At 37.9% G+C, this 23098-nt stretch overlaps 1 protein-coding gene across 7 annotated transcripts in view; it reads left to right on the top strand.

Moving 5' to 3' along the window:
* LOC124794748 (glucose transporter type 1) overlaps positions 1 to 23098 on the top strand; it is a 502711-nt gene that overhangs the window by 418483 nt on the left and 61130 nt on the right. For 5 of the 7 annotated variants that reach the window (XM_047258356.1, XM_047258358.1, XM_047258360.1 and 2 more), the window contains one exon: positions 10241 to 10270. In XM_047258356.1, the coding sequence (XP_047114312.1) occupies positions 10241 to 10270 (30 nt within the window). Of the gene's footprint in view, positions 1 to 10240; positions 10271 to 11656; positions 13302 to 23098 lie in introns of those variants that run through there. The other 2 variants (XR_007016606.1, XM_047258359.1) reach the window with 2 other exon arrangements.

The raw sequence follows: 23098 nt of genomic DNA on the forward strand, positions 1-23098 counted from the left end.
CATCATCATCATCACCACTGTCATCATAATAGATACCTCAGTTTAAATATTTCACCTATCCCTTTTCTCCTCTTCATTTAAGAGTGGACTTTCTTTTGTATCCTTAGTATTTGTTTCTTTGCTTTTTAGTGCTTAGTTATTTTGACATTTCCATTTCATGAATCTATCCCTTCTTTTCGATTTTCACATTTTTCTAGCTGCCATTTTGCTTTAGCTTCATTGTGCATCAAACTGAGTTAACTTCAGAGTGATACATGGTTATATTACTTTCTTTTCCTGAACATTATTTTTATTACCTTCTTTGTTCCTATATTTCTCTGTCAAACTACTGTGACTGCCCTGGTTAGGGATACCCATTTTACATCAGCTGAATTGCTTACCGTCATATCCATTATTGCAGTATCTACATCCTCCGAGATATTCGCATGCACACACTCACACGCGCTCGACTCTCTTAAACTTCAGGCTTCTCGTTGTCATCACTAAATTGTTATTCTGAGGCTATATCGGCTCATGGATATACCTTGCAATGCAGTATATGATTTTAGAATCTCAAGAGTCTCAGTATGATGTATCTAGCTAGTATCTTGCTGTATGTTGGTATTTTCCAAGTATACATCCTCCCATTGAAACTTCCGTGCAGTGTGTCTGTTGAAATTTAGTGCAAAACTCATTGTCTCTTTCTCTTTCACATTACTATTGCTGAGCTAGCATTCCTACTTTCTCCTGTAACTCTGTGTTCAGTCACTTCCCCTACTACAGAACTCAAAAATTCCCTATCATTATTGGACTTAAATCTCTCTTTTCATAATAACTTGTCTGTTAAGTTTCCTTATACTGTGTATTCTCTGGCTCTAGTTACCTGGTTGTGATGTTGTCATGTGTACCTGAACGGTAGGTATTGGTGTGTGTGTGTGTGTGTGTGTGTGTGTGTGTGTGTGTGTGTGTGTGTGTGTGTGTGTGTGTGTGTTGTCCCTAACTTTTCTGTTCATAACAAGTCATATTACTGTTATATCATTGTCTGAGTCTGTTGATATTTCCTTACATTTGTCTGGCCAGATACCTCCTTCTTGTGTTCATTTCAACTCATTGATCTCCACAACCCTAGTTTCAGCCTTTGCGTGTCCCTTTCCAGATTTGTAGTTTCTACAACAGATTCACACTTCTGTCATTCCACACTTGGACTTGTAGAATGCTACCCTTTCATTGGTTTTCAATATCTTTCTCCTAGTCACTTCCTCATTGGCAGCAACTGAGCCCCCCCCCCCCCCCCCTGATGATCAGGAAAGGGTGCCCTGGATCTCTCTTTCCACTGTTTCCCTCTTTTGACAAAGTTATTGGCAGATGATGTCTTCAGCTGCTATAGCTGACAATTTTTATTAAAAATCTTAGTAATGATGGGGATAGATTTTGAGACCCAGGGCATTACTACGAGACTATGGTAAGTATTCCTAGCAGTCAAAGAACCTAAAAAATTATTCTGCAGAAAGCACTGAAAATGACATTATCATTATGGTAATAGCTTATTAAATGTAGCTGTGTGACAAATAAAGCTATATGGATCATTCCGCTCTGAGAAGCAGGATATTGACTTCAGATCATGGTGAAATGACACTGAATAAATGTCACAAACAGAATTAAAAAAGTGAATTACATTCCAGAATACTGGTAGTTACAAAAGTCAAACAAAATCAAAATTTGAGAAATTCATATAACAGCCCCACCATTACCACTATTCTCTCATAAACATTGTTAAAGTCTGATTAAAGTAAGAGTACTTTGAATTTCGTTGTCAGTTCATTTTAAATGTGTACTGTTCTTATGAAGTGGTTTCTCTCTTCATGCGTATAACAGAAATTAATTGCCTGTGGCATATTTGTGTTGTTATATTTTATCATTTAATATTCAAACATAATCCCTTGAAGACAAGTTGTAGGATGAGGATGTATATTTTTTAATGCATAACAGGCCTTGTGTTCAAATTAAGTTCTTAGCCACCTGAGTTATATACTCTCCAACAGTGATGTGGTGCTTAACACACAATATGATTTTCATTAAGCACAGAACAAATAATATACAAGATACAGAGAATGAGATAGAGTGGTCTGCTTATCCATTGCTCATTATTGTGCTGTGTAGATGCACAAGTTAGTATTTAAACAATTTAGTCTTTCATTTCTTCAGGTGCTAAAAGAGAATGCAGGTGGTTTGTTGTTAAAATTACAACACATACATTCCAAAAAAGATTTGGCCAACATATCACTTCATCCCACATACAGCTTGTGAAATGAAATGATCGTGACAAGAAAATCGACACACAAAAGAGCTCGTCTTGGGACTTAGGGCCAGTTGTTCATCCCATGGACCATTTGTGAAAGGGACAGGGAAATGGGGAGGGGGAGTTACAGTTGTACTAAAAGTACCCACCACCACACATCATAAGGTGGCTCCCAAAATATAGATGTAGAAGCAGGAACAGTTTTACCACAATACATGGGAATATGGGTGGTGATGAGGTAATGAAGAAAAAGTATTGAAAAGGTACATGTGGATGCCTGTGATCTAGCACTAATAGAGAAATAAATGCCTTAAGGCAAAGAGCTCACTGAAAATCCTGGTTTAATTGCACTTCTATGAGTTGAATTTCAGTGCTGATGCTTATTTATTGAAACAGCTTTCATTTACCTTCAAAGATTGTGTAGACCCCTTTTTGACCTTCCCACTTGAGAAAATTTTTGATCATCACCAAGAATCGGGTCTGGGAATCCACATCAATATCTAGTGCAATAACCATTAAACCATGATGATTGTCTTTGGATCAGAGCTGGTTACATAATAAACTGGCAGATCAGGACTCATTTGTGAGGGCAATTCAGGAACTAATGTCTGATTATATTGTCAGTTCTAAGCCTCAAGCTTACTTTATTTCCTCACCATTATTTAAGTGTTTGCCATATCTGTCTATGAGATTTAGAATCTGCTATCAGTCCATTACCTAGTTGTTCGCTGCATGCTGCATCTTGACATCACTCCCAGAACTTTTTCCCCCATGAACTCATTGAGCTCCATAAAAACTTGAAAATCACTATGAGCGAAGTCCAAATTGTGTGTTGGGTAATCAAATATTTCTGATCAGAACTGATCCAGCAAAACTCTACTTACAGAAGCAGTGCAAGGGTGGGCATTGTCAGGAAGAATCACACTACTGCAATAAAGAATCTTGCGCCTAAGATTTCCTGACAAAACTCTACCACCTGGTGAGCAAGATGTACGAGACAGGCGAAATACCCTCAGACTTCAAGAAGAATATAATAATTCCAAACCCAAAGAAAACAGGCGTTGACAGATGTGGAAATTACCGAACTATCAGTTTAATAAGTCACAGCTGCAAAATACTAACGTGAATTATTTACAGACAAATGGAAAAACTGGTAGAAGCCGACCTCGAGCAAGACCAGTTCGGAGTCCGTAGAAATGTTGGAACACGTGAGGCAATACTGACCTTACGACTTATCTTAGAAGGAAGATTAAGGAAAGTCAAACCTACGTTTCTAGCATTTGTAGACTTAGAGAAAGCTTTTGACAATGTTGACTGGAATACTCTCTTTCAAATTCTGAAGGTGGCAGGGCTAAAATACAGGGAGCGAAAGGCTATTTACAATTTGTACAGAAAGCAGATGGCAGTTATAAGAGTCGAGGGACATGAATAGGAAGCAGTGGTTGGGAAGGGAGTAAGACAGGGTTGTAGCCTCTCCCCGATGTAATTCAATGTGTATATTGAGCAAGCAGTAAAGGAAACAAAAGAAAAATTTGGAGTAGGTATTAAAATCCCTGGAGAAGAAATAAAAACTTTGAGGTTCGCCGATGACATTGTTATTCTGTCAGAGACAGCAAAGGACTTGGAAGAACAGTTGAACGGAATGGACAGTGTCTTGAAAGGAGGATATAAGATGAACATCAACAAAATCAAAATGAGGATAATGGAATGTAGTCGAATTAAGTCGGGTGATGCTGAGGGAATTAGATTAGGAAATGAGACACTTAAAGTAGTAAAGGAGTTTTGGTATTTGGGTAGCAAAATAACTGATGATGGTCGATGTAGAGAGGATATAAAATGTAGACTGGCAATGGGAAGGAAAGCGTTTCTGAAGAAGAGAAATTTGTTAACGTCGAGTATAGATTTAAATGTCAGGAAGTCGTTTCTGAAAGTATGTGTATGGAGTGTAGCCATGTATGGAAGTGAAACATGGATGATAAATAGTTTGGACAAGAAGAGAATAGAAGCTTTCGAAATGTGGTGCTACAGAAGAATGTTGAAGATTAGGTGGGTAGATCACGTAACTAATGAGGAGGTATTGAATAGGATTGGGGAGAAGAGGAGTTTGTGGCACAACTTGACTAGAAGAAGGGACCGGTTGGTAGGACATGTCCTGAGACATCAAGGGATCACAAATTTAGCATTGGAGGGCAGTGTGGAGGGTAAAAATCGTAGAGGGAGACCAAGAGATGAATACACTAAGCAGATTCAGATGGATGTAGGTTGCAGTAGGTACTGGGAGATGGAGCTTGCACAGGATAGATTAGCATGGAGAGCTGCATCAAACCAGTCTCAGGACTGAAGACCACAACAACAACAAGATTTCAGATTGTTCAGCATAGTTTTGTTAGGGCATTATAATATCAACCTACAATGGGAAATTGATCATAGTACTTTCTAGCATAAAATTCACCCTTACAGCCCGAAAGCACTGTTGCCACAAATGTCAACATTCACATAGTGGGGTTGGCCGATTTTTACATGAACAGTGATTTCACTCGGGGCATGCCAGAGATCAGGCACCGGTTGGTCATGTTTCAATACCAGTAACAGTTTAGTAAAGAAAAGCATTTCCACCTGATAATACTGCATCTAAAATATGACTTATGTTGCTGTTCTCTCTGTTTTGTTCTGATCACTCAGTTGTCTGGGAACCTGTGTTGGTCACAGAGCTGCCAGGGAATGCACCCACATTTTGATAAACGCCAGTTTCACTAACCAAAGAACAAGAAATGATGAAGAAGAGTTTCTAACTCATTGAAGACTATTATCTGTGTTGCACAACTTTGTTCTTCACTTGGTTCATGATGATTGGCAGACACTTGGATCAAGTTTTGTCGTGCATATTTAGTCACCACTGTTGAATCTCACTTTTTTTTACATTCAGTATTATATAATTGTACATTTCACTCAGTAAATGTTAAATTCCTCTATGTTTCAACCTCTGGGCTTCGAGAAATATAATATCACCTCTGACTTTATACTTGGCAGGAATTTGTATCATGCAGTTCATTAGAAGCAGTCTCTGAATAAACAGTAACAACTTGTTTTGACTGACATGCAAACAGTACTGGACGAGATACTGAAGAAACCATTATACCTTGGATAGAAGTCTCATATCAGTATGCACAGCAGGAGTGTGCAGTAGCTCATTACTTCCTCAATTAACCTCATACTTTTAGAATCCTATGAACATGAAGGAAAGCGAGAGGTGGTAGTGTCAAATGTGCATAATCTAGGAATTATGTTGAAATTTTGACATCCCTCTGTATCTTGAATCATTTTTTAAATGGGGAAAAAAGGTGTTTTGATGTTATAATAGATAAATGTGTGTAGAAAATGGTGAAAATGTTAATGAATAGAACAAATCTCTCTCTCTCTCTCTCTCTCTCTCTCGTCACACACACACACACACACACACACACACACACACACACACACACACAAAAACAAAGATGATGTGATTTACCAAACGAGAAAGTGCTGGCAGGTCGATAGACACACAAACATACACCCAAAATTCAAGCTTTCGCAACCAACAGTTGCTTCATCAGGAAAGAGGGAAGGAGAGGGAAAGACGAAAGGATGTGGGTTTTAAGGGAGAGGGTAAGGAGTCATTCCAATCCCAGGAGTGGAAAGACTTACCATAGGGGGGGAAAAAAGGACAGGTATACACTCGCGCACACACACACACACCCATATCCAACCGCACATACACAGACACAAGCAGACATTTGTAAAGGCAAAGAGTTTTGGCCGAAACTCTCTGTTTTTGCCACTAGTTTCACTTTGTATTCACCTTCTCCTTTTCACCATAATCTACTATACAATTTTATCCCGCCTATATACACCCAATAATATGTAACCCACTTCCAAACCACAAAAAATAAATAAATAAATAAATAAAATTCCGCTTTCAACACTACCGCTGCTATAAAATCCACCGTTTCTAGTTCACAAACAGTTCCTTTCACCTATTAAACAACCATTTCGGCTGGTTCTAATAACTTTCGCTTTATTTCCATTTCCATTTTTCCCACATCACCGATCATTTTTAGCCGCTTCCCACATGTTTTAACGTCATTATTTCTTCGTCAGACAATTTGTAGCCTCATTTTCATAATCTGCCACCACAAAACCACTCCTTTTAATACATTTACAAGCAGTTTTTTCGAAATTGTGCTGAATTTCTCCACCCTTTAACGTGTTTTGGCGGCAACACAACCACCTAACCTTTGTGCACATTGTTGTCTACCAACCCAAGTTCACCACAGGATCAACATAGTCCAGCTTTAACCAACACTTTTTTGCCTTTTTTCACACCAGATCTCCAGTTGCTTTCTAGTTCACCTTTATCTCTCCCCATATATTTTAATTTTAATTTTCATTTCAGCCTCATGTTACACTTTCCAACTTCTAATATCATGTCACCCTCAAAACACCGCCACAACGACCCTATTAAGTTTTATTTACATTCCCTCCACAAACCTGCCTTCGCCCTAGCCAGGTTATGCTCCCATATTTTATTTCCTCAGGCTTGTCTGACATTTGGCATTACCCCCAAAGGCCTCACACTTAAAGTTCCCATCTCTGGCTGCAACCCTTCTTTCCATCAGTCCCTATACCAATTCCAAACTGAGCAATCCATTGCCCTCACCCACCTAATCCTTCACCTACACATCAAAGGTGTGCGGTTGGATATGGGTGTGTGTGCGAGTGTATACCTGTCCTTTTTCCCCCTATCCACTCCCGGGATTGGAATGACTCCTTACCCTCTCCCTTAAAACCCACATCCTTTTGTCTTTCCCTCTCATTCCCTCTTTCCTGGTGAAGCAACTGTTGGTTGCGAAAGTTTGAATTTTGTGTGTATGTTTGTGTGTCTATTGACTTGCCAGCGCTTTCGTTTGGTAAGTCACATCATCTTTGTTCATAGATATATTTTTCCCATGTGGAAAATATATATATATATATATATATATATATATATATATATATATATATATATATATATTCCACATGGGAAAAATATATCTAAAAACAAAGATGATGTGACTGACCAAACGAAAGCACTGGCAGGTCGATAGACACACAAACATACACACAAAATTCAAGCTTTCGCAACCAACGATTGCTTCATCAGGAAAGAGGGAAGGAGAGGGAAAGACGAAAGGATGTGGGTTTTAAGGGAGAGGGTAAGGAGTCCTTCCAATCCCGGGAGCAGAAAGACTTACCTTAGGGGGGGAAAAAGGACAGGTATACAATCGCTAGCGCGCGCGCGCGCACACACACACACACACACACACACACACACACACACACATATATCCAACCGCACATTATGTTGGATATCAGCGGTTGGATATGGGTGTGCGTGCGAATGTATACCTGTCCTTTTTTCCCCCTAAGGTAAGTCTTTCCGCTCCCGGGATTGGAATGACTCCTTACCCTCTCCCTTAAAACCCACATCTTTTCATCTTTCCCTCTCCTTCCCTCTTTCCTGACGAAGCAACCGTGGGTTGTGAAAGCTTGAATTTTGTGTGTATGTTTGTGTTTGTCTGTGTGTCTATCGACCTGCCTGCGCTTTCGTTGGGTAAGTCACATAAAGATTCTGTAACTTACCAAACGAAAGCGTTGGTACATTGATAGAAACAATCTCTCTCACACACACACACACACACACAAATTTCGAGCTTTCACAACCCAAGGTCGCTTCATCAGGATAGAGGGAAGGAGAGGGAAAGATATGACCTTGCATCAGTCACTGAAAATGAATATTGGTTCGTTCAGAAATCACTAAGTAAAGGCACAAATGCTATTCGAAATGACAGTGGACGGGAGGTGGCACTAAGAGATGTATTAGGGGAGCAGTTGACATTGTATATGTGAATTGGACGTGAAACATTAGTGCAGCTGTAAGTGGAATAAAAATTAGAAAACTGAGGAGGAGAAGGGAAGAGATGGAAGGATGAATAGTAGTTTTCAGCAAGACTGACAAGATTTTTAACTGTGTCACAACTGAATCAGAATTGGTTCTTGCCACTGGATGTTTGATGAACTGGAACCGATAAGGAAAATGCCATATGTTCCTGATTGTAGAGGAGCTACTGAAAGCATGAAATATGTGGCTGGCAGCATGTTTGGGAACTGAGTGGTCCCTTCTATAGCCATAAAGGACTGGAATACAGTGCATGGTAAGAAATATGCTTCTCTACAGTTGCTTCCATATTTTACAACTCTTTTGTAGTTTGGATTTAGTGTCAGCTCCTTAGGTCAGCGACGAATTGTGATTTTTATGTGAAGTATAGAGATCCAAACCAAGAAAGATGGTACAGTGGTAAGACACTGGATTTGCACTTGGGATAACCAGAGTTTAAATCCCTGTCTGAGAATCCAGAAATAGGTTTTCCATGTTTTCCCTAATTGCTTAAAGCAAATGCCAGGTTATTATTATTAATGTTATTATTATTATTATTATTATTATTATTATTATTATTATTGGAAGGATATACCTAATTCCTTTCCCCATTGTTGTTCATTGCTAACATGTACTCTATATCTAACAACCGTGTTATCAACAGGATCTTAAATCCTATCCTTATTTTCAGTTATGAAACTTTGTGCTTGGAAAGCTACCAAGAGTAATTTTTAGATAAAAGAGAGAGAAGAAGAAAGAAATCAGATTTATGTTGCTCTCAAATAGTTAGTTACCACCAGGCTGAGTAAATGTACATGTCTGCCAGAGTTTTTGTGCCCTCCAAATGCCAGAGGTGAGAAAGTCAGACAGAGTCAGAATTACAGGATTTTGTTACAGGGAGGAAGATTTTATGTAGTAAAAATGCAAACTTGTCATACTGTCAAATTTAAAAACTTTAACTAGCATACATAATAAATAATTAAATAATTTAAATACACCATTGATGGATGTTCATCATATTCCTGGTTGGGCTATGAATCATTTGGTCAAATTTTAATATAAGGAAAAAATAGATTGCCACTCTCCATAAAGATGACACGTTGAACTACAGATAGGCGCAACATTTTTGTTGTGCCTGTCTGCCACTTAATATGTAATATTTACGGCGAGTAGCATCTGGAGATTCTATTCTTTTGTCAAATCTTTGTTACAAAACTACTCCTTGATTGAAATTACATGTTTTGTTTTTTTCATCCGGTGAGCTGTTGCAAGATTAAGAAGGATTATTTTCTTATAGTTTAGAAAAGAACCATCAGACAAGAAGAAATACAAATAAATAACTCAAACGTAATACGTTGGTGGCATTAATAAAAATTTTCAGTGCAGGTGAACAAGATCTTCATTTCATAAAGGTTCCATCCAGCTTCTGTTCAGAATGTTACTTCAAAGAGTATTAGATATTACTAACCCTTCTCAGTACTATTTCTGTCTTCTCTCTTAGAGGGGAAAATCTAAATTTTGAAAATGTGGGTTAACAAAATCATCCATAGTTTGCTGATTGGTATCATTTTGGTTGAAAATAATTAACACACATTTTTGCCTTTGATGAACTGACTTCTACATTCTTTAGAATATTTTACCCTATCAATGGCTTCCTTGCAGAAACTTCACATACTAGGGTTGCTAATCTAAATTTACTGATATTTGTAACTGAAATATGCTAACCTTTTTGTCTTGGACAGTATGAAGGAATACACTTTCGGCAGCTATCAATGAGCAATCTTTATTTTAATTTGTAATGTTCTGTGTATGAATAAATTTTATTTACATTGCTTGAAAGTTTAAAATATATATAGTTGTATCGTGGAGGATGCATAGTGCAGCCACTGGAATTTGTTGTTACTGATTTAATTAAGAATGTGTGCGATAGATTACTTTCTATCCATCAAGCAAGGTCTGTATGACCCTTCTTTTAATTTGGTTCTCTCTTCTTACCATGACAACAAAAGGGGAAGTCTTCGGGACAGTAGGTTGTATGGGTGAGTAACAAAACTTTTTAAAATGAAGCATGAGAATCAGTGTATTTACACAAAATTTTGCATGAATATATCAGTAACAAAATCAATGAAAAATTGAAATAAGAACCATAATGCTGTCTTCGGGAAACACTGTCAAAATGTTTATCTTTTGAAGTTCTCAAATCAGTAAAAGTTGAGACATATCAAATAGAGGGCAGTTTTACTGATTGGCATTGGCTGAGCTTGAATCTGAATGCATATTTTTAAATTGTAGAGTAGTGTTCACACTACTGTAGCTTTTTATAATTTTCTTTTTTTACATAAGAATATCAATGCACCAAAATAAGTTTGCACGTGATTTTGATTTGGAATACAATGGTAGCTTGTGTTTGTGGTGGAACAGTTTTTGGAGTGAGCCTAGACTGGTACAGAAATTCGTAACACTTTGGCACTAAAGTAGTGGAACTTCATGTTGTCATTAATGACACTGGAAGAAATAAAAAAAATGGAAATTTCCAGTTACAGTGAATATTTTACAGTCGTACTAGAAAATTAAATTTTACCAGTAATTTGTGTGTCTTTAGAGAAAAAACACCTCATCCAAACTAGGTAGTATTAACTAGAATGTGACAATTAAACCACAGTTTCTTTTACTATTAAAATCACACACTTAATCACTAATACTATATTCGACAAGTGTTTCCATGCACAGAAAACTGAGTTCTTTACTAACAGATACCTCCAGCTAAAATGCTCCGAATGTTATTCTTGTTCTGTAACTGTTTAAAAACAAGCTGTTAATACCACCACAGCTACAGCATTGTAAAAACAAAGTGAATTGTGAAATTTAAAGTGCGAAAGAATTGTTAATGTGGTGAAGCACAGCTTCTCATATCTCGCTCCACCATTCTTTCTTTCTCTCCAGTAAGAATATGTGCAATAAATTGTTCTCTAAATTTATGATCTCTGTTTTAGTATATTTCTGTAAAACCCTTGCTTTAAAGCAGGATTCCATTTTCTTGTGAAATCTGTATAAGGTATTCAATGAAAATTTTCACACATATAGGACATCAGCAGATGTACTCACTGCTGTATTGTAACAGTCTCCTAGCCAATTAATACTGCATAGCTTTGCTCTCCAGTTATTTCAAATTCATGGTATGCCATGTAATGCTTAAAGAATGCAGGCATTTAGAGTTTCACAGGTGTGCTGCTTGTGGTGCCCCCTGAAGATCCAATCTACCTTTAATAATAATTCTTGGCAAATAGATTTTATTGGCAAATTGGGAACCTGCTTTAGGAGTTGCAAGGTCATGATTTCCTAGGCAAAGAGGTGGTCTGTCCTCATTTCAGTACAGGTACACACTTACCAGCTGGAAACTTAATAGCAGTGTTCTTCGATTTCAGGGACGATGGAAGTGTTAACGCCAGCCGAGAGACTTTTGTGAAAATCGATGAAGATGCTCCATCCAAGTCAAGCTTGCCTTTAAAAACAACTGCTGTTACTACTTACAATGCAGGAGGAGGATGCTGATCTGCTGTTGAGATGTTAGAACATTGTACTGAATGGCAAAGCAAATTGTTTGTACTGTGAAATATATGCACACTACAAATTTAAAGATTAGAGTGCATGTACTTTTATAAGCCATTATAAGCACATAGTTGTTCACAAACTGGTATAACAAGCAATATGCTTTGTCACATTTTATTGTAGTGTTCATAGTACTTGTAGTACTTCCATTTTCTGTATTTTGAGTGAGTGAGTGAGTGAGTGAGTGAGTGAGTGAGAGAGAGAGAGAGAGAGAGAGAGAGAGAGAGAGAGTGAGAGAGAGAGAGAAATTTTGATAAATCAGTGTGTCTGGTCCTAAGGCACAAGGAAAAATATTTATTCTTAAATCTTGGTGAGAAATGGGAGTTATGGTCCTGACATTTGTCAGAGGTGTAAATTCAGATGGTGCCAGCAGATAATAAAGTTGGGTTTCAGCTTATGTGAGCTATTAATGAAATTTAATTGTGTCATATTTCTTTTTATACATAAAGAGTGGACTTTATTGTCTAGAAACTGCTTGTAGACTTTCTCGTTTCTTTCTTGCCACATTTTGACACCACAGGTAATAAGAATAAAGGCACCCACCATTTGCCAACAAATAGTTGCATAGCTTTACCCAGACCAGATATGCTGACTCTTTTCCAGGAGCATGCTAAACTGTGTGAATGCGATAGAGCAGCGCATGCCTCCGACAGAACGAGCAGCGTTAATGGTGGCAGAGGAAAAGCCACACCCTGACTCATGTAAGCACTGACCCCCCTATTCTGACTCTCTTCTCTGTTATAGTTGAATTTTGGTGTTAAGATTTTGAGATTTCATTTTATTTTAATTTTACACTTATAATTTTTTGGGTGCCAGCATATAGGCTCGATAATACTGTTACACTCACAAACACGCACATTCTACTCAGATTTTTTAAAAATAAAATCATTGTGTGTATTTACACACACATACACAATTTAAATATTAGTACAGAAACCAACATTTTAAAAGTGATACATGCACCTCAGCTGCTGTTGCTGCAGCTTCAGCACCCATCACAGCTCCGCATGATTTGGAACTGTTCATCCATTTATTTATTTTTACAAGCTGACTTTCTTCATTTTGTTCTTCTGGCACCATTACAGACATTTCTGATAACTGTTTTTATTGTGACTTGAGTTGTAGTTAATTTGAAATTAAAATTGTATCCTTTTTGTAAAAGGAGTTTGTTAATTCTGCACATTGATTTGCATGAGAATTTATGTCTCATTAATATTGATATTGTTGTGCATGAAGTACATAAACTATGTTTGCTGCATTTAGTGGCTGCAAGAATTGAAATTCTTTTCCTGTATATGCACTGTAGTAAATGGACAAAATATATGATTTCATTTTGCAATCAGTAGGACGCTACTCCTTGAACACTTTATAATGTATAGACCATTTTGTCTTGCATGTTAGCTTCTTTGTGAGCTTATCATATATATTATGTAATTTTATTAAAATAATTTTATAATTCAATTTCTATTTCATTGTACCTTGTGTAATCTCTTGTTTATACTGCGAAAAAAAGTGTCTGAAAATAAATATCAATACCACAATATTTGTAATGCTGAAGACTTGAGCTTTTTGTGTGCATGGTCCAAAAATACATATCAGTGTTCGTATGGCAGTTTTTGTCAGTTCATTTGAAATAATAAAATAAAGAATATGCCTAAAATGGTTGAATATAGAACCTGGGTTAGGGGCCTCATTAAAGGGTCATTAGTAACAGAAGCAGGAAAATTAATGTGCTTAAACATGGTTCAATAAGTAATTTAAAAAAAGGTTACAAATAAATAAAATTTGTTATAAGAGTTTTGTAAAATTCAGTGTGTCGAATTATGTATCTTCAGGTATATCTGTAAGACACAGTGCCAGTAGCTTTGCTGTATAACTGGATTTTCTTTACTGCATGTATCTTAAACGCACACATTGTTCTCTTCAATAGCAAATAGACTGTGCCTATGTCAGTAGCAGCCAAACAAAAGAAAGAAAGAAATGTGGAAATTTTTGTTTAGGTCTCTCCCTCTCCTTGTCTAACGTATTGTAAATAGCTATTATTGATGTGCTACTTGTTTGTTAGGTGACTCCTAGTGAATGACACCTGAATTTTCAAGGCAGTATCAAAGAGAAATCTCCGCATTTTGAGGGCATGAGTGTTCCTTTGTGTTTGGAAATTATCTTAATTGTAAACGCATGTTTTTAAGCCATCATCATCATTCATTATCGCTTGTGAAATACATGCTCAGAATTTCGATTTCTGTAACCCTCACAAACATCAAAATCTTCACATAATACACTTATTTCACATAAGAAATTTTATAAACAACAATTACTATTTCATATCCAGCGCCGAGCCCGTTTGAAAGAAGAACATTTTCGAGTAAATACAATCCGAGGAGGCATTCTGCATATGCTACAGTACCAGGTATGGGACCTTATAGTACGGCGCACTGATGCACGCTATCAGCACGGCCTCAGATTCACTATAAAAAGTCATAAGTTTGACTTCGTGAAGCAATTATTCTACTCACATCTATTCTGCACTCTAAAAATGAGCACTGCTGTAATATCACAGTGAAATTTGAAATGATCTCAATGAGTGCCATAACTTTACTTGTACATTCCCATATTAATGAAACTGATAAATAAATAAAGAAGAATCCTGGTAAGGACTGAACAAATATAAGCAAATGATTCATGGTGAAACAGACTTTTCTTTTAAAGATAAGGGAATCTGGATTTGACTGTCCAATCACATCTCATGCTGTGGTCAGTGCCACAACTTACCCTATGCACAGATCCATCCTCCATTTTGTCATGTTTGTGCATGTTACTATGGAATGTGCAATGCCTGTAAGTGTAGCTGCTTGCCATGTGATAAACCTTCTTTTAAATAACTAACTGTCAGGCTTGGTGATATCCTCAGCTGGCTGTAAAGATGTTACTAAAAGTTTTTGAACCAAGTATATTTTTAGAATCGGGAACTACTACTGTATCACTGGAGCTGCAATATCAAAACCTCAGAACAGCCACATTACCAACAGCAAACTATTACAGGATTTATTCTTGATATGGTGAAAAACTTGTATGTGTGAAGAGGAAGACAATATTATTTGTTATTTTAAATTACACTTTGTCTGGGTCACAAACTTAAATATGGGCCTGATATTGGGGACAGCAATACTACAAAACAAAAGATTTGAAAATATTAAAAAGTTTTTTAATTACATGTGACATATGAACATCGACTCAAAAACTGCTGGAACCGGAACAGTTGGAGCAGAGCTGGTGGGCACATGCTTTATAAAAACCATAGTGGAAACTATATAATTACACAGAAAGAGGGGAGCATATATGTAGCGTCAAGCAAATTTAGAATGAACAGATGCTGGAGGGAAAGAAAAGTTGCTCCCCTCACCAGATCAGTTGTGAAATTAGGAGAGGAACAATTGTTTCTCTTGAGTCAGAATTTGAAGTCACTTCCCCTTTCCATCAGCATCTCTTAAAATAATATATCATTTTGTTTTTTTGCTATAGTATGTCTTATTTTTCTCTACATCCAGATGAACAAATTTAAAAAATGCACAATACTACAGAAGAAGCTGTGTTTCTTGAGTAATACTGGTATTACCATGTCAGCCCTGCTCCAACAATCCCTTTCTCAGTTTCACATTGGTAGGTACTCATTTTTTTCATATCAGATTCTTTTATAACTGATTTTTTTTAAATTTATATTTCATATGTGAAAGTTATTACCCACATGTTACAGTCTCTGGATAGTCTCTTCCAGAAGGCCATTGTTAGATATCTATCTTAAAATTATGCTTCTTTGGATCTGTCGTTTAGGCTGCCTACAGTGATTTTGTTTATGTACACTTGTGGTCATTAAAACAGCAACACCATGAAGACAGCATACAACAAATGTTAAGTGGGTATGAAATGTACAAAATGCTTGGTTATGCAAATTATCATCATTTCAGCACAAATGCACAAAGAAGACAGGAGTAATGACAACAGTATTCTGTGTATAACAAAAGACTAAGCAGTGTGTTTTAACTCTGAAATCACATTTTAATGTTGGTTAGTTTTAATATCATCATGCTGAAAGGGAAACATGTAGCAGCATGTGGTGGAATATAACAATGACAGAATTGTGACCTATTGAGACTGTGGTTTATCATCCAGCAGTCTTGCTGCTCCCACTGATTAGGATCCTTTGACTATCATGCGAATATGGCACAGATGAGTTAAGAGGGGTGGTACTCAATGCCAAACAGTATCTCAGTGACATCACATCAAAAGCATTTGATAGGACTCTCATATGCTTCACTCAGCTGTACAGGATTGTACACTAACATCACATGCACTGAGTTAGGAAATGTGCTTCTATTCAGACATAAAAGTATCCACATGTACAGTGCAATGACAGCCGCAGCACCAAGGACTGTCGATACAGTACTGTATACGAGTGGCGCCATGTTATCTACTCAGCTGAGTCTTGGCCCTGTGTACTGCACTGCACTGAAATCGATGTATCTATGTTTGGAGGCTCTGAGGCACATGAATGAATGTTGCTGTACACAGTACCTTATGTGACGATATAGGGTGACACTGAGTGAACAACATGATCACTTTTGGTTCAAGTAGCTGGTAATTTGGACAGCAGCTATTGCACTTCTGTTGTATCGAGAACAGTGGCTGTGCCCTGTCACCAAGGTCTCTGTGATGAGGTAACTCAACACCATCTGTTGCCCGTGCTGTCCTGACCTATCTCCTGAACAGCACGTTCTCCATATCTCACCCACTAAAAATAATGGGTCATGAGTTGCTGAGAGGTATGTACATCCCCACTAACCAGCTACTGTGATCCATTAACTATCACATAGAGTTGAATCAGCATCAAATGACATATCCAGGTGTGTCATCTAAGCTCAGTTTGACTTGACAACTGCGTTAGGGCCTGTGTTGCTGCCAGCCATCTAAAAGTTTAATAATATATTCTTTATACTGTACCATATATGGCCAAAGTTAAATTTGTTATTTGCTATCCATTGTGGTCTTGTAATTTTAATGGCCAGCAGTGTGTAAAGGATAAAGGCAATGCCATAACTATAAATCACAATCATCAGTGTCATTACTATTATTATTGTAACAGCAAAGAAATATCTAATTTCACAAGTGAAGTGAATCAGAAATGAGAGCTGCAGATTGCTTGATATAGGTGTCACCTATCTGGAACATCAGACATGCTAAGTTTGTGAAGATCATTGAATAATGTGACTAGAGATGACATATTTCATTTATTAAATTAAAGTGATGCTTCTTAAAAGTCAGTATTTGAAAGGTACAATCAGCAACAAATTTGGCTTTGTAACAAAAAAAACTGTATAGATAAAACTGTGATGAGTAAGTTTATGATAGTCTCCACCCTGTTTCCCAACTTCCTCGTATGTTTAATCCTGCAGCCCCTCCCTCTGCACTGATTTCCATAAACTAGAGAGAAGACACAGAAACAACAATAACTCACAAAAACAGTGTACTTGAAAAATGGGTTACCAACACAGTGTTTTTCAATAGTTAGAATATGCAAATCAACAATTCAGTTTCCATTTACATCACGTCACATAGCAACTGCAGGCTGAAGGCTGCAAGAAAAAAAGTTTGTGCTTTGAGCTGAGCTAGCCAACTTTGTCAAATTCTATTTTGCCATTACCTATTAGTTGTACTTAGGTGGAGACTGATGACAAATTGGAGACAGTTAATAATGTTACAACCCATAATTATTCCAAAGTTAATTAATGGCAGAGATTTCCATAGATAATTAACTTAATTTTAAAGAAACTTTTTCTTTTGTTTATGTCATTGAAAAAAGTGTATTAACAGATGACTGTCAAAATCTAACAAACTGAATTTGTTAATGCATATATAAAAATAAATAATTTGCTGCCATGTGTTTCTTACACAGAATTCTGTCTGGAAACATGTAAAATGCTTTTACCAAGTCTTAAAACATTACAGTTCACTGAGTGGAAATGCTATTTATTGTGCAAAACACTACATTCCTATTGCGTACTAAGAAACAGTGAATCACTTGCTACATTCAGGAGTCTCCATGTAGTCTAAGTGGGAGCATATTAATACTTATAATTCAATCCTTTTTAAATGGGCTTATTTTATATTATTTATGATTATAAAATATTAGTTAAACGAAATATAAGTATCACATATTTCTTTACACCTTTCAGTAATTCAAGTAACTTCTTAATTCTAGGCACTACAGTCTGGAACCGCGCGACCTCTACGGTCACAGGTTCGAATCCTGCCTCGGGCATGGATGTGTGTGATGTCCTTAGGTTAGCTAGGTTTAAGTAGTTCTAGGGGACTGATGACCTCTGAAGTTAAGTCCCATAGTGCTCAGAGCCATTTGAGCCATATAACTTCTTAAAACTGAATTTAATTTTTATGCAACAATGACACTTCCAAATTTACATGTTAGATAAAACCACACAAATTTCTATAATTTGAAAATGTTTCTCTTTAAATAAGTAAACATTATTGTTCCATTGCAACATTACTTAGGGGGTCAAAATTTTTAGAACACTCATTACTGAAATTTTAATTATCAAGTTACACAGTGAAATTAAAATTCTTTATGAAAAAATACAGTGAAACAAGTAAAAATGTAAAAATTATTAAGTTTCACATTCATCTCAGTTTTGACAAGAATAATCACTATGGGTACCAATAATAATAACCTGGTAAATATAGCCTGTGACGTAATTTTGATATTTCCTAGAGATTTATGATCTGAAAGTAAATAGCACAAAGGATTTATTTACTCCAGGAGTGATACCAAAACAAATGGAGATAACTCTATTTTGTTTCAAGATCAGAATGATGGCCAGGTGATAAATTATTCACGCTTCATTCATCACAGACTACTGCAACTATTTCTGACCATTGATGTGGTATCCAACAGGCAACAATATTTGGTGATAATCAGTATTTATTATATGCATTTGAAGGAATATTACTGTGATCCTGTAAGCTATTCTTACTCACCAGTATGGAGATATAAAGTACTTTATGTGAAAGGATTTATAGAAAGAGATGTATGAGGTCAGTAGCCACAGGAGAACTAGTCACTGTTCATTATAAGTGAAGTGCTTGCATAGGGGCTTGCCGTTATGTACACTTTTCTCATTGGTGTATCATTCTTTACATTCATAGCTTTCACCAAAGTAAAAACAGATGCTTTGATTTAATGAGTAGCTGAAAACTGTTATTTATTGTCTAGAATGTCACAATGGGATGCATTTAGATAAGGCAGTGCCTGGGTGGACCAATGGACTTACATTTCTTTATGTATATAGACTGAAGCAGCGAGTGAAAATTTGTACCAAGGCCAGGAACCAAAGGATTTCACTTGCCGCCTCAGTCTATATACATCAAATCGTATCTGTATGAAACCAGTAAAGTCTCAGAAATTGTGTCATTTCATTTACATTTCTTTTTCAGTTTGTAACTGTGCAGATCTAGAGATTGCTTTTTTTACATTAACCAGTCAGGTGCACAGTGGCAAAGATGTTCATATAAATATGTAGGCTTCCACAGCCAATGTCAATCTTATTAAAGTCCTCCTGGGTGTATTGCCATATCATCTTTTAAAATACTAAAATAAAATGTTTTGGCCGAATAGCAGCAGCCTTCCGCTGGGCAAATACTGATTACCGTAGGAATGGTTGCATCAGATGTTACTTCGCTAATGGTGTCACTAGGCCACTGCTGAACAATTTATTGGATTTTATTTGCCCTAAAACAACATTGGTGGGTGTTACAAGAGAAGGGGTTACATGTGACCATCTATATCTGGGTTTCACTGCTTGCTCGTGGTTGGTAACCCACCATGAATCATGAAAAGCTTCTGGGAGTCACGTTTTCCTCCTATTAGTAGCAGAGAGACAATGCCAGTTATGTGTGTGCTGTTTGTTCAGTCAGTTGTGACAGTATCTTGTGAGCCAGCCACCCTACGATCATATGTGCCCGTTTATACTGGGGAAGATGGCAGTCAGGATCCTGGGAGCCTGTAGCTGTATTTCCTGTTGAAGATGTCAGGCTGCTTCAAGATTTCAGTTACCCCTGTTGTTTTCTATGTGTGTCTCCAAAGTTGCATCATCGGTATTTGAGCTTCTAAAATCTTGATAGTCTGCTCATGATGCCAATGTTTGTCTGAAAATGCCAATCTGTTGTGCTGCCCCAATTGAACATGCCACACTTGCTCTAATACTCGGGTACTAGCAAGACTTCCTGTTTCCCAATGTAGGCAACAATGCACTAACACAGTATCTTATATACTACTGAGGCTTTGAGAATTTTTGCTGCAACCTTAGAGTACTCCACCAAATCCTGGATCTTGGATCCACTCCAGAATACTGACTTGTTGACTCATCAGTGAATTGCCTTGAGCTACCCTAACACTGACAGCCTTGATGCAAGGTAAGCTCACCACCAGGAGCTTGTTTATGATTTCAGTTTCTGTACCCTTATTCCTATTGTACCTAGCAGCTCTTCTTATTGTTTTATCATCATATTTATTGGCTCAGAAGGTGTTATGCAGCTCCATGAGTTCTTATTTTACATTGTTTTTATCGCTGTTGCACCTGGCTTCAGTGGTTAGCATGTATAAGATAGAATACTTCTAAACTGGGTGGTGGTGGTGGTGGTGGTGGTGATTCATGGCTGATGTCAGTCACATTCAAATCCTTCTGAGTGTATTGCCACATATCTTGTAAAATACTTTAAATATTAAAATAAGCAACATTTCAGCTGAGTTATGGCCTTCGTCAGAGCAAAGAGTAATTAGCTGGGGATTGTGTGCCTCAATATATCAATTTTCTAAGTATCTCTAGAGCACTGATGCCACATTTTTTACATTTTATTGTCCTTTGAATAACATTAGCATATGTTAGGCCATGTGAGCCTTAGTCCAAGACTCCAGAATAGATCATGACACAGCCAGGGAACTCATCAACAAAATCCAGGGTACACCAAGGACTTACAGACACTTAAGATCCAGCCCCCCTCAGGTCTGCCATTAATGGCATCGATTCACATACAATGTGGCAAAGTATGTGGCTAGAAAACTGCTTCCCCTTAAGGAACAATGGAAAACCCAGGATGGATTTGCTTTGTTGTGCCTGTCTGCAACTCAACATCTTCAGTATACACTGAGTAGCAACTTTCCTTACGGGACACACAAAATTGTGTGTGAAGGATTCAAGTTGTTTTGTTCACTTGTACAGTAGCAACACATACAGCAAACTGAATTTTGGTACACTTACACAAAGCCTTTCTTCATCAGCATTCCAATGCCTATCAGCATCACTCAGGATTGAGTACTGGTTGATATTTGTGACCTGATGCAGTTATATTTATCATCAACCTATTTCATCTGGAGTTGTAAATATTATGAATGACAGACAGTGTGCCAATAGGATCCCCATTCTCTCTGATATCAGTTGACATTTTTAGGTGATCATTTGAGTAAACTGCCTTAAGCTCCATGCAGTTTCGTGCACATGGAGAACAGAGCTGCAGAAGTTCCATCAGTATATTAACAGCTTGCATAAGATCATCCAGTTCATACCAGAACAAGAAAGAAACAGTGTGCCTCTGTTCCTGGTCTTGGAGGTCTAGAATACAAGGTCTACAGAACCTACCCACACCTACTGGTCCATAAATGCTGAATCCCATCATTGTCCAACTCAGAAGCATTTCCATCCTGCACTTGGTGACCACTTAAGCCCGATGCATCAGTGATAAAAACATTATCAAATAAGAATTGAAAAAACTTTACGCCAAAATAAAAATCAGCTATCACAGGCACAAAAATTTTATTAATTTCATTTTAGCAATGCTTAAATCAGAGGCAGACCGACATCAAATGTGGATTGAATGACAGAGATGTCCTTCATTAAAGAAACTACGAACTAAAATTTAAAATCTAATAGCTAATAGCCACAGTTCTCGTGTTTTCATTTGCGTCAGAAAGTAAACCGACTCTGTGACACATTAAAAATTACTTACCAGGGGCAAATTATTTATTCACCTGAGTGCTTTGGTAGTTAGGTTTTTGAATATCTGTGTATTATTAGACACAGTTTGTGCGTTTTCATCAGGGTTCACAGTAGAGTTGCGCAGCACGTGCTGATAGTCCGTTTATCTGCGTAGTTTAGTTCTCCACAGTCTTTAGTATGGACAGGGACTGCGATCGTTGTGCGCGGATGCGAGCTGAGTTGGTGACACTTCGCTCTCAGCTTCAGGCTGTGATGTCTTAAGTTACACAGATTGAGGCTGCAATGGATGGGCACCACTGTTGTGGGCCGGCCATGGGGGTCCTCCGATCGGTCTTCACCGGTGGCCGGCCCAGTTATTGCTCGCACTGAGGTTGAACCTTCACCTGTGGTCGAGTGGGAGGTCACCCCGGGGCAAAGCAAGTGGCGAAAGGCTACCCAGGTGGCCGCACGTAAGGCCCCCCCAGTTTGTCTGACAAACAGGTTCTAGGTGCTGTCTGTGGCTGACACTGTCGCTGAGCCAGATGCTGTCACATGTCCTGTTTCAGAGGAAACCACTCAGCCTGCAAGATCTGAGCAATTGCAGAGGGTGGGATTATTGGAAGTTGGGAGCTCCAATGTTAGGCGCGTTATGGGGCCCCCTAGGGACTTGGCTGACAAGAAGGGTAAGAAAACCAATGTGCACTCGATGTGCACACCAGGTGGAATCATTCCAGATGTGGAAAGGGTCCTCCCGGATGCCATGAAGATGCCAACTGCAGGTGGTTGCTCACGTTGGTACCAGTGTGTGTCACTTTGGATCAGAAGAGATTCGCTCTGGTTTCGAGCAGCTAACAGAAGTGGTAAAGGCTGCTAATCTTGCTTGCAAGATTAAAGCAGAGCTGACCATTTGCAGCATTGTCGACAGGACCGATTGCGGACCTCTGGTACCGAGCCCAGTGGAGGGTCTGAATCAGAGGCTCAGACAGTTCTGTGACTATGTAGGCTGCACATTCCTCGACTTGCGCCAAAGGGTGGTTGGGTTTCAGGTTCTGCTGAATAGATCAGGTGTCCACTATACGCAGGAGGCGCCTACATGGATAGCAGGGGCTGTGTGGCATGGACTTGGCGGTTTTTTAGGTTAGAGGGTCTCAGGAAAACACAAGAAGGGCTTCAGTCACAAAGGGGGCAGGCTGAACACAGGAAGAACGTAGATAGAGG

The sequence above is a fragment of the Schistocerca piceifrons genome, chromosome 4 (assembly GCF_021461385.2).
Source record: "Schistocerca piceifrons isolate TAMUIC-IGC-003096 chromosome 4, iqSchPice1.1, whole genome shotgun sequence".
Classification (NCBI taxonomy): domain Eukaryota; kingdom Metazoa; phylum Arthropoda; class Insecta; order Orthoptera; family Acrididae; genus Schistocerca; species Schistocerca piceifrons.